Source organism: Apis dorsata, unplaced genomic scaffold (genome assembly GCF_000469605.1).
Source record: "Apis dorsata unplaced genomic scaffold, Apis dorsata 1.3 scaffold_1087, whole genome shotgun sequence".
Classification (NCBI taxonomy): domain Eukaryota; kingdom Metazoa; phylum Arthropoda; class Insecta; order Hymenoptera; family Apidae; genus Apis; species Apis dorsata.
Window position 1 is genome coordinate 44,892 of NW_006264185.1, and position 14,354 is coordinate 59,245.

The 14,354-nt window shown below is 18.0% G+C and overlaps 1 protein-coding gene across 1 annotated transcript in view; it reads right to left on the reverse strand.

The window, feature by feature from the left end:
- Positions 1-14,004, reverse strand: part of LOC102678050 (very low-density lipoprotein receptor-like) — a 45,261-nt gene extending 31,257 nt beyond the window's left edge. Inside the window, exons 1-2 of the mRNA XM_006624647.2 lie at positions 13,338-14,004; positions 8,482-8,604 (exon numbers count right to left, since the gene is read on the reverse strand). Coding sequence (XP_006624710.1) covers positions 8,482-8,604; positions 13,338-13,419 — 205 coding nt within the window. The 5' untranslated portion in view covers positions 13,420-14,004. The remainder of the gene's footprint in view (positions 1-8,481; positions 8,605-13,337) is intronic.
- Positions 14,005-14,354: the final 350 nt, after the last annotated feature.

Sequence of the window (14,354 nt, forward strand, 5' to 3'; positions counted from 1 at the left end):
ATTATAATTATATTTTATTATATAATTAATATTATATATATTTTATTTTATTATATATTATTTTATTATATAATTAATAATATTATATAATTAATTATATAAGAATAAATCATCAAAAGCAAATCATAGAAATAATTTTCTTAATTTTTGAAATACATCAAGGACACAAAACTATTCACATTATAGAGTGATGAAAAATTTTTTTTCAAATATATTCACGAATTTTAAAAGTCATCTTCATTTTTTTAAATAGATTAATTTTTGAATTATCAATTTATCTACATTTATATCTATATTATTATGTCAAAATTAACTTATTTATGTCAAAAAAATAATTTAGAAAATATTTTAATTTAAATATTTAAATTTAAGTAATATTAGAATTTACAAATTAGAAAGATGACAATCGTGATTAACACTAGTTTAATAGTTTTCATTCACAATCTTCATGAATGGATACATAAAATGGACGAAATACACGTATTTTTTTTTATTAATTATTATTTTTAAAAAAATGTAGCAATATGTTACACGCATTAAGTAATAATAAACATGATTCGACAAATAAAGAAAATGTATGTGTTTCGATTTTATGTCTATTCACAAAAGATTTTTATTTTGATCAATCACAAACGATTATTATTTTCTTAGTTCTTGAATTCTATTAGTACGGAACTGAAATATTTCCTAAAAATAATTTTTCGACATATACATATAATATATACTAATCTAATACATATATATACATATATATATCTAATATTGATTTAGTTAATTGTCAAAAAAAATTATTGATATATTGAACTTACATAACTTATTTTAACTTACTTAAATACATAGAAAAAAGAATTAAGACTTTATCAAGATTTTTCAAATAATATTTTATATTCAAAAAATTTTATATTTTATATATTATATTCAAATAATAATATCTCAATACAAAAGAAAATGAATTTATGTATAAATATTTTATTTTATCATATTTTAAATATTCTATTTTATTTTCAAAATAAAGTATTTTAGAAAAAATTTAGTTTTTAAAATGAGAAAAAAAAATCATAAAATCAGTTAAATCATAATATAATATAAGAATCATAAAATGCAATATTTGTTTGCTATTATAATTGTTCTTCAATAATTCAAATTAAAAAAATAATTAAAATTATATAATATTATATAATAATTAAAATTATCAAATCTTCTATACATCAAATTTTTTGCACACTGATTCAATTACAAACTGTTTCAATGACCATTTAGATTCATATGATTATTTGATATTCATATTTTTATTGATATATTTTCTTTAAAAAAAAACAATAATGTTCAACTTTAACCGTCTGTTTATTTTAATTAGTTTTTTCTTATGTTAGAAAATAAGTTTTGATATAATAAATATAGTTTGTTAATAAATAAATATTGTTTTCTTAAATATATTAGTTTTTATTTTTACTTTTATATATATATATATATATGTATATCTCATAATATATCTCTACTTTATGAAATAATTTGCTATTTCGTCTATTGAATCACAATATATTTTGTATTAATTATAAAAGAAATAGACAAATGTGAAGAAATTCCGAAACAGAACTAAATAGTTTTAGTAAGTTCTTATATCTAATATTATAAAATTTTAATACATAATACATATAATAAATTTATTAACATAAGATTTCACTTTTGGAATTTCAAACTAATTTATATAATATATATATATAATATATATAACATATATAACATATAACATATGTATATCATAGAAATATGTAAAAATAATAATTATTCTTATATTTATTTTAAATAATAATAAGAAATTATATAAAGCTTATTTAAAAAAAATTAAAGAATAATATCGAGAAATATAAATATTTCATAGTATACTATAGTATTTATCATACAAAATATAAAATATAATGAAGTATCCCAAAAATAAAAATCCTTATTTAAACTTAAACAATTGCTCAATAGTATATAAATGTATATTTTTAATAAAATTCACTTTAATTTCGAAATTATGTATAGATATTTACAACGATTTTATTCTTCATGATTAGTACATCTATAGTAAAATTACATCATAAAATTAATGTAGAAAATAAATCATGTATTGACGAAGGAAATTCTTTTATATTTTTTCATGTTATTTAATAAATGAATAAATATTTAATTATTTTTAATTCATAAATTTTGATAAAATTTTATTATTAAAAATCAATCATGTGCGAATTTTATCATAAAATTTTATCATCACATAAAATGTATGTATTATAGTTATATTATAGATTAAAAATATGATATGGATAAAAAGTTTAGAACATCGTTGCTTTTTTTCTACTTAATTTCAATAAAATTCCATTAAATTCTAAACAACGCATTAAAAGAATATTTGCACATGATATGATTATTGTGGAAAATAACAAATAATCCGACTTTCTTTATCGACTTTCTTTTTTTTTTATCGAATGCAGATCAATCAGATTTTGTTAATGATTTCTAATTTAATTGGGATCAATCGAAGACCGTTTGATACGCGAAGCATAAATGAAAAAAAACTACTATGACAATGAAAAATATATTTGATGAAGAAAGGAATACCTTTGAAAACGATTGAAATTTACAATCGATGCAGTTGCCAATATGTCGACTTGATTCGACCGAGAATTGGCTTTACCAAGTACGACTTTCACCATAATTATATAGTATTAAAAACCGTTCATACATATATACATGTACATTTCTATGTAGCCGAATCGGTTCTCTACAGAATGGATGAAGATTCTGATGCAACTGATGTAAGCTTTACGCTACAAATTATGTGAGCCTTAGGCATAGTAAGAGGGAGCCTGAACTGAGAAGACGACAATGATAAAGAAGAAAAAAGGCAAAAAGAATCGGAAAACGAGATGAATCAACCAAGTTTGGTATGGCGAGAAGAATGTCGAACGAATGGTTCTTCTAAATCTGATAATCGAGAAACTTTAACCAAACATGAACATTTTTCTTAATAATTAATATAAATTAAATATAATATATTCATAAATAATAATTCTACTATAATTTTTTAAATGATTTTAACTATGATTAGAAGTATTGTAGAAGTCATAATTGTATCATTAAGATTTTTTTTTATTAATTTTTTTTTATTAATATTTTATATTTTTTTCAAATATCATATAAATAGATATATAATAAAGATTTGTATTTACAATATAATACAGTAAAATAAAATTTGCATTCAAGATTCTTCAAAACGAAAGAAAAAAGAAATATGGGATTATGTTCTCATTGAAATAATATCGACATTCTTGTTGCTGCATATTCTAAAATATTTAAAATAAATATCATTTATAGAGACATTTTGTCTATTAACATAATCGAAACAACATAATCTAAAAAAAATTTCAATTTTATTTGAATTTCAAAACTATATTTATTACTATGAATTATATATACATATCAATTTGTTTCATATAAATAAATTTTCTTATTATTAATAACTTACTTTTACGACTGCAACATTATGTGAAAGGAAAAAGAAATAGAAAGAGTGTTCGATCGAAGTTTTACCCTGATTTAGACTATACATTATTTAAACTATATAGTTTAGATTGTAAATTAGAAACAAACTAAACGAACAAGTTTAAAAATTAAGATATGAAGATATATAATTTCAGGTAAATACATTGAAATGTTATGATTTATTAACAAATAAATAATACGAAATTCGTCAAATATGAATTTAGAATATCTATTTTAGTATTTATTTTATTTTATTATTTTTAGAGTATCGATTATATTATATAAGTTTTTTTCATTTTTTAATTAATTTCATAATTAAATTATTATTCCATTTTACTTAAAGATATTTTTATAAAAAAAATTACATATATATTAATGACAGCAATGTTCTAAAAAATAAAAGTGTTTCGAAAGAATGTAGTTGTCCAAAAGAAAATTGAGTAATATTGGTTAGTCTATATCAATTCATAAAATTTGTCATTTTTTAGTTAAATTGATTAAAGATTCAATAAAATTTAAAAAAAAATATGTAGAAAATTATTAAAAAAATAATATAAAAAAATGAATTGCAAGAAAAAATAAAATATTAATAAACGATTGTTTTAATGAATTTTTAAAAAATAATCTATTAAAAAATTTACAAAAAGAACATAAAGTATAAATAATCAATATTTCAAGAAACTAAATAGAGAAAGAGTATTCACTTCTATGAATAGCTGTTATCTAATTCCTTCAGCGATATTATCTTATTTTTCGATGTTTTTTTTCTGCATAGTTTTCTTTTAGACTTTACCATTTTTCTTCAATATTTCAATATTTTTAATAAATCGAAGTTTGCAATATCATTTTATATTAATAAATAAAAATTTAACTCAATTAAAATAAAAATTCAATCAAAAAATTTATTTTTTTAATAATATTTCTAATCTAATTTGCTATGTCTATTTTATTTAGTTATTCAAAAATATAGCACACACATAAATAAAGCAAAAGATATTCTGTACTATTTAAAAAATTGTTTTAAATATTATAATCCTATATACTTTCTTTAATATTGATATAATTAATCAAATTATTCTATATATTCAATTAATCAAATTGAACTAAAAATTAACGTTAAAATAACTAAAATTTTTCATTGAAAAAAACAAGAAATTTTTTGAAAAGGAGATTAAAAAATTAAAATCTATAGAACTTATAAAATAACTTAATAATAGAATAAAAATTTAAAATATAATTAAAATGAAATAAAAATGATTATTAAAATATAAAAAAAAATAATAAAAATAAAAATAATGCAATAATTAGATCAATAATTTAAATTACAAGAAATATATTGTTAGATAACAAATAATTAATAATAAAATTATTTTATTCAAATTATAGAATCTTTTTTTTTTAATGGTTCAAACGATTCAATCTCATTGATATTCCATTAATCTTATATTGACCCTATTATGCAAATAAATGGAAACTAAAAAATATTTCAGTTTGATTCATATTAAAACACTATATTTACTTTGATGTTATCCAATTTTTATTTCAAACATTTTTTTGTACTAATAATTTTGATATTTTTTAACATTAAATTTACGGAACCTGTCAATATGATTGGTTTTTTTTCGATTTTATGTTTAAATTCTGAATATGCAAATATTATTCTTTAAATATTATATATTGGTTTTTAATGATATAATGCAGTAAATATACATTTCTAATTATTTTCTCTGGAACATTTATATTTTATTATTTCTAGATGTATACCTATTTTTACGAAAATCCATCAATTTGATAGGTTAATTTATATAGATCAATTATTGCGAAATAACAAAAATGAAATAACAATGAATAAAAAAAAACAATACCAAGCAAATGACGACTGTTTAACAATAAATACATGATCAAACAAATTGTTTACAATTGTGATATGATAACAAATAATCTTTTCAACGATGAATTTTGCAGAGAAAAAAAGTGATTTTTGTAAGTGAATTTATCCTATTATTTTATAAAACAAATAGATCCACGTGAGAAATAATTTTAATAATGCGTTTTATAAAAAAAAAAAATAAATGCTATTTGAAAATTTAGCAAAAATTTATTTTCGTAAGTGAAGATTTGAATTTTTCAAGATATTTTCAAAATTTATCCAAAAAAATATATTTTTTTACATTTATATTTTGCCTATTTAGCTAAAGATATTATGAGCAAGTTTTCAAAAGATATAGAATTAATAAAAAGAATAATAAGAAGAATAAAAAGAATAACTTAAGCATAAACTTAAGCATAAATGAAGACTAATCTGGATCGGATTTTGATATAAACGAATTATGTGAAAGCAAGGAAGAATTTGACGAAGAATATTAACGAAGATTCTAACAACAATGGGAATGAAAATTATCCCAATACATACCGTAAAAGAAAAAAAATGCGTATTATTTCAGATACTGAAAGCGAAAGTGAAATAAAAGATAATGCTGATAATGAAGAAAATACCGTGAAAGCAATTCCGTAGATAGTCCCTTCAATATGATTGGTTTTCAATTTTATGCTTAAATTCTGAATATGCAAATATTATTCTTTAAACATCATGTTTTATAATTATTTTTAGATTTGGCCATCAATGAATATTATATAAAGAGATCACTAGAATAAACATATCTTGAAAGAATTTAGGATAAATTACACAATTAGGACAATTTATATTTCGAATTTAATAAAAGATAAATAAAAAGAAAAGAATATATAATAATATCTATTTTATTATAATATTTAGAAATTATTATCAATTTTAGAAATTTTTAAAAATAATTTTTCTATTAAAATATATAAAACTATGTATATAAATAATCACCTCATAACATTTATTGTAAAATTAATGTTTATGATTTGAAAAATAAGCTTTAAAATTGAATTATATTATATACATATTAATCATTGTTTTAAAAAGTTTTTCTAGAATCACTTTAAAATTTTTATATCCTCGATTTTGTAAATAATATATATGTATATATACAATATATATATATTTCATATATATATATATTACGCGTTTCCATTACGAATATGATATATTATATATTATATAACAATATTTATTCTTGACATTATAACATATATTATATCGAAACACGATAATCAACAAATTTCGTTTCATCTTATGATTCTTTTCAATCAAAGAATCTATAATAATAAAAAAACAATTGAGAGAAACATATCATATTTTTTACAATTTTAGACAAGATCATATTAAAGAAATTTTTGTTTTCATAAAAAATGTAGTATGGAATCATACTTATTTTAAGTAATACATAAATTAGATAATAAATAAAAAGCATTATAAAATTTCAATTGAAATTCATTTATCAATTATAATAAATAAATTATGACAATGATAGAAAATATAACGAAATTGATATAGTATATATTTGCTTTCTACTAAATTTCTCAATTAACTATTCAATCAATTTCTTACTTTAGATGAAAAAACATGAAAAAACATACTTCATCAATCGAAAAATATGAACAATTTTTATTATAATTCATTATATAATATATATATTATATATATATACAAAATATATTACAATTTATTATATAAAATATATTATATAAAAATTTTTGTGAAATATTGTATTTTTATTATATTTTTTTATTATATTTTTATTATTTATAATTATTTTATCATTACATTATAATCATATATAATATAACATATTATCGATATTTATTTAGCTATCTTTTGTAAATAAGAAATTAGATTTAATCATAACTACTTACGTTCGAAAATTTATTCTTATAAGTTTTCTTCAAAATTCAAGTCCATTTTATTTTTCATATTTATATAAATCAAATTATCAACATTCTTAATTAAAATAAAAATAATAAAAATCTAAAAAATTTATTTTCAAATATATTTTATTGTGTGTGTGTGTGTGTGTGTGTGTGTGTGTTTTATAAATTATATATATGTATATAAATAATAATGATATAAATAGAAATAAATAAAAAAAATCTCTTTTCTCAAAATCTCTAACAAGTAAGCTTACATGACATTATTTTATCTATAAGAAAACACAATATAATATATTTTAGCTAACTAATAATTATATTTAAGCTAACTAATAATCATTGATATATTAATTTAATTTATTTGTTCTGTTATTTGAATTCAATCAATTTCAAATAATAAACATCATATTTAAAATAGCAACAAGAATGATATTAAAAAGAGAATTATTAAAAATACAAAAAAAATGAATTATTAAAAATTATATTTCGAAAAAAGCAATCGATTTAAATAAAAAAATAAATTATCTTCAAAAAATTATATCTTCAAAGAATTAAGATTCGTTAAAAAATTTAATTTTTTAAATAAAAAAATAAAAAAACAAAAATCATTTTAGAATATTTGCAAAAATGATTTGTTTAGCATAATTAATTGCAAAATTCGGAAATGATCGACTTGATTTGAAGAATTATATTAACAAAAACAAAATTGAAAATAAAAATTACATGACATAAGAACTATTATTTTTTTTAAATCAGTCAAAGGAAGCAACTTGATAAGATCAAATCAAATAAAATACTGAATCACATTGATATATAAAATGACATATTATAAATAACAATTTAATTTAAATAATATAAATTTCAGCAACTTAATAGACAAGCTTAACAATCCTAATTTAATATCAACTGATTATTATATTATATCAACTGATTATTATATATTATATCAACTGATAACAATATTAATTGAATGTATTTTGTTTTTTTATCAAATAATACTTTTTTAATCGATGAAATATGAAAAAATAAACATAAGCGCAAATAGATTGTACGAATCGTATTTTATTTGTCATCTTTTTTACTTAAAACATTCGATTATCTTTTCTACATTTGATTATCTTTCCTTACATGTGAATAAACTTGAATATCCGTTTCATCACTCACCTTCACATTTCTTAATAGTTTCATCGGATTTATCTCCGCAATCATCCGTTCCATCACAAATCCATGGAAGTGGTATACATTTACCATTTGCACATTGAAATTGTCTTAAAGAACAAGATTCATCTAGAACAAAATAAAAATAATATATCGCAATATAATGATATACTGTGTTTAAAAAAATAATTGTTTAGAGAATCATAAAATAAGAAAAAAATGAGATTAAAAAAAAAAATTAAAAACATAATTTTAAAAAAAAAAATTTAAAAGCATAATATTCATACTTTATTATTAAACACATTAGTATTTTTGTTATACTTCATTTCTATGCAATTCGCATATATCTATTTTTTTATATATATTTATTTACATTTTTTTTTATTTTCAATGCAATTATTACATTAAATAATAATAAATATACAATTTTAAAAAACTGTTTCACTTTAAAATTAAGAGAAGAAAATTATTTTCGATAATTTTGTAATAAATATTAAATTCTGTTAAATATTTTATAAATGTTTTCAATTTATACAATCAATCCAAATTTAAAAATTCGTATTATTTAAATTTAATTTTATTAAAAATAATAGTTATTGTTATCAATGTTAAAATATTAACTATAAAGAAAGATCCTCAACTCGAAAATTTAAAAAATTATGAAATTTTGAAGATATTTAATGCTTAATATATATTATTTATTTTTAATTTTTTTTTTTTTTTTTTGCTACCCAAAATCACTTTAAAGAAGTAAAATCAATTTTTAAAAATTCGACTATTTTTCGATTTTATGTTTTAACTCGCAAATTAAAAAAAATACGGACAAAATTTTTAGATAAAAATTGTTTTTTTTTATAAGGATTATCATATCTGGTAAAAGATTTATTAATTGTTTATATAATTAAAAAAAAGTTATAAATAAATTAATTATTTTTTTTAAATATGTTTTTCAATGTAAAATTTTAATCAGCAGTCTAAATAACTATGCTATAAAAAATATTTTTTGTTTTTAATAAATACAGTTTTATTGTGTTGTTGACTTTTGTTGTTAAATTTTCGAAAGTAAAAAAAAAAAAAAATAAAAAAGTTTGACAACATTAAATAAAAAGATCTTATAAAATAGTTATACATTTAAGTTTCTTTTTTTTCTATTTTCATCTAGTATATTGATCCAATGTTTACAAAAAACAAAAATATATATATAAATTTCTTTCTATTTTTAAAAATTTAATAATATCGAAAATCAATAACATAACAAAATACTTCGTAAAAATAAAAAATATTTTTTTATACTATTGCATAGTTATTTAAACTACTGATCAAAACTAAGAAAAACAAATTTAAAAAAATTATTAATTTTTTTATTTATAACTTCTTTTAATTGTATAAATAATTAATAAATGTTTTATTAGATGATAGTTAATTATGAAACTTTTATTTGAAAATTTTTCTTGTATTTCTTTCTTTTTATCTCGTTATTTTGCGAATTATAAGTTAAAATCGAAAAAATATAAAATCGAATTTTCAAAGATCAATTCCATCCCAATTCCATTTAAAGTCGAATAGTAAAAAAAAATTGCGTAATACATATTTACATAAGCATTACATATAAGTTTCATAATTTTTTAAATTTTTGAAGTTTTTTTCTTATAAACTCATATTCAATATTATGCAATTAATTGTCATTTAGAATAATTAATAAAATACTAAATTCCATATTATAAAATGTTTAATAATAAAAGAATTGAATTCATTTCATTATCATGTTTTCTATTATTATTAAATTATCAAAACTTGTATTTATTTTTAATATATTAATACTTTAATATACTTTTAATAATATATTAATAATATAATAATATATTAATAATAAATACTTTTAATAATAAATTAAATAAAATAATTTATTTTTACATTTTTTAAGTGATTTTAAATCTTTCTCATATTATTTAAATATAATGATAATATGAAAATAATAATATAAAACTTGAAAAAATTAAAATTGAACCTTTAATATCTTAAACATGTACATATAAAATCATGTACAATTTGATATAATAAATAATATAGTAATTTGTTTTCAAAATAATTTAGCATATATAATTTAGCAAATATATATCAATTAAATGAAGATATTTATAATAAAATATCAAAATAAAATTATAATAATAATAAAAATATATTTATAAATAAATTTATAAATATTGATCACTTTTTATTTTTATCTATAAAAAAATATTTACATTATCATTTAAAGCATTTTAATTTATTAATATAACATATTAATATTACTTTTTCATTTGATCAAAATTTGTAAATCGTAAATTAATATTATTACTAATGATATCTTATAAACTGCGCGAATTTATTGATATTTAAATGAAATATTAATTTCTTTGATATTATAAACAAATAATAATTTCAGAATAAAAAAATCGTTATTAATGTATAATATTATATAAATATTTATAATATATATTTACAAAAATTCTTATCAATAATCGAAATAAATGTTTAAGCTTATGTTTACATTTAAAAAGCAGAAGATAAATATTTTGTAATTAAAACAAGAATCGTATTCGATATTGCATTATTGTATTCGATATTATATGTATTGTGATGTTAATAAACGATCAAATACGATTTTTTTTTGTGTTTGTTAGATAGAGAATTTTTTATTTGTTTAAATAATAATAAAATTTATAATTAATAAAAAATAAAATTTAAATTCGTATAATGTTTTTATAACAAAGCTGATATAATTTAATCTTATTTTTTAATTTAAACTGTTGTAATATCTTAAAATATGAATTTATCTCATTTCTTTATAATTTCATTATAATCTTATATTTTATATAATCTTAGCAATATTTAAAATAATTTTATTCTCAATTTTATCTATTTTTTATTTATTTTATATTAAATAATTGCTTTGAATAAATTATCAAATATTAATATGAAAAATTAAAATAAAAATATACAAATTGAATAAATTAAAAATTATCTTTGTACTTTTTGTTTCATTTCTATTTATTAATATTTAATAAAATATTTAATAAAATATTTAATACAATCTATATATTTATATTTAATAAAATCTATATATATTTAATTATATTATAGAAATATATATATAATTTATATCTAAATATATTATATCTAAATATATTATATTTTCCTTTTTAATTATAATAATTACAATAATTATATTTATTATATTTATATTTTCTTAATTATTTATTTTTTATTTTCTAAATAATAATTTTGTTTTGTTAAGTTTGACTAAATTTTTGATACAATATAAGATAAGAATTTAATAAAAATTTCAAAAAACAGATATTTCGTTTAAGTGAAAATTATAATATCATAAGAAGTTGAAATTAAAAAATGTTTAAAAGTTATTTGATTCAAAAAGATCATATGGTCATTTTTTGCAAGTTAAATAGAGAAGATTTTAAAATCAATTTTTTCTTTTATAATAAAACGATATAATTTTTAATGCATTCGATTTATTTTTCTATAAGAAAATATTTCTATTTATGTTAAAAAATTATTGATTTAGAAAATATTTCAATTCGGATAATTCAGATATTGCAACTTCATACCATTATTAGAAGTTGTGAAAATAACCATTAACTGTAATTAGCTTCAATTAATAAGACAACTTCGCGAAAGATAAAATCGAAACTCATGCATTTCCCTTATTTATCGAATATCTACTATTGTTTAATATATTTCACATGTTTTTTTTTTTTTTTTTTAACTAGAAATAATAATGCCAATAAATGCGTGTTTCATTTTTACATATTTTTTCGCGATTTGTTTTAGATTAAAGCTAATTACAATTGTTATCTTTCTCTCGAATTTTAATAATACAAAACTGCAATATTTAAACTAAAATATTTTAAGGATTTTTCACAAAAATGCAAAGATTAAGAATTTATTTCTGTCTAACAGAAATAAGAATTTTCTATTTTTTCTTCTTATTCCTATTTTTAATATTTTCGGCAAAGTTTTTCACTGATTCAATTCATATATATATAAAATTGTATGAATGCCTATATGCATAAATGTACTGTATTCATGTTACTGTATATTGTATATTTTATATAATTTAAATATAATACTATAATATTATATATAAAAATTTCTTATTTTTGTTAAATTTATTATTCATATAATTTAATAAAATATAATAATTTATTATTAGAAGAAAAAATATTTATATATATTTAGCATATATAATATTATTTAAATATTATTATGACTTTAAAACTATTAAATTTTTAATTAAATAAATATAAATATAAATAAATATAAATGTCGCGTTTTTAAAAAATTTTAAAAAATTATATAAAAAAAATTGAGTAATTTATTTAAAAAAAATAAACAATTTATAATAATAGATGTAAAAATAAGTAATTGATATTAAAAATTCAATTCTTTGTGAAATTCAATTTTATATAAATAAATAAAAATTAATTTTAAATATTAAACGAGAAACGCGATATAGCAAAATTTTCACGTGCTTCCATCTATCGCATTTTCTCCATTTTTTGAGTAATGCATCTTATCATCAATATCCTTTTTCATGAAATTCATAAAAATACTGAATTATACATCAGATATTTTTTTTTTTTATCTATTCTTCATTTAATTTTGCATTAATTAATTTTTAATTTTTATGAAAAATGTACGCGAATGATGTCGATTATGTAAGCATATATCAGCGCATGACATATTCCATACACATTTTAACAATCAACAATATCATAACTTGTATATATTTTGAATAATAATGTTTCTATTAATATTTAATTTTCTTTTTTTTCCATTCAATAGAATAGAAAAATGCCACTCACTGTTAGTAGAAAAAGCATTCGCTGCGAGAAAACCGAATATAGTCAGCAAATACAGCGTCAAAAGTAGACACTTTCGCCCCATAACAACCCTTTTTTGTGCACACTCGTCTTCTTGATCCACTACCACTCTCCAACACTACCACTGACACTAAAATTTTGAAAATTATTTCTTGTCGTTATTTATGTTACGATTATTGTTTTTCTAATGATTTTGATAGCCGGCAAGGCGAATCAATCAACAATAACAATCTCTTCACTCACAATAACAATCTTCACTCACAATTTATTAATTGATTACAAATAAGATCACGCCATCTAACAATTTTTATTCTGCATCGAATAAATCACAAGTTTTCATATATAGCAACAACTAACAATTGAGAATAGTTACGTATTTGAATACAGAATTTTGAATACATAAAAAGTACACTCCACGAAGTGGTTGAGACTGGCAGGCCCGCCCCGTATGTAAGCACCTTCGTGTCTTTCGTTGTATATTTCTTGTTCCTCTTTTCTTTTATCTTTTTCATTCGTTATATGAATCCGTTGTATTTTCTTCCTCTTGCGCAGTTATTCTATTTCTCTCTGTTCTATAAAATTATTCCTTCTTTCTCTCTTTTTCTTTCCCTCTCCTGGGCGAAATGATGACCACTGATTCTGACGCACCGGTATCGCGCCACCTGCGCGCGCAAGTATTCTCTCAGTTCTTTTTTACTTGATTTCTTTCTCTTTCCTTTACTAAAGTTAAACTATTTACGTACTCAATCTGATTTTTTTAAATGTATATCATGTCTCAACTTAATTTAACCCACATCTATCTATTCTATCTATTCTATCTATTTTATCTATTTAATAAACAGATGAAAAATGTATGTGTAGTATTTAATAAAATATTTAAAAAAAGCCTTGTTATTATTCTGAAATTGTCAAACAAAAATTTGTACTTGACCTTATAAATTATATTAATAAATATATAAATATATATATATATATATATTTATATATTTATATATAAAA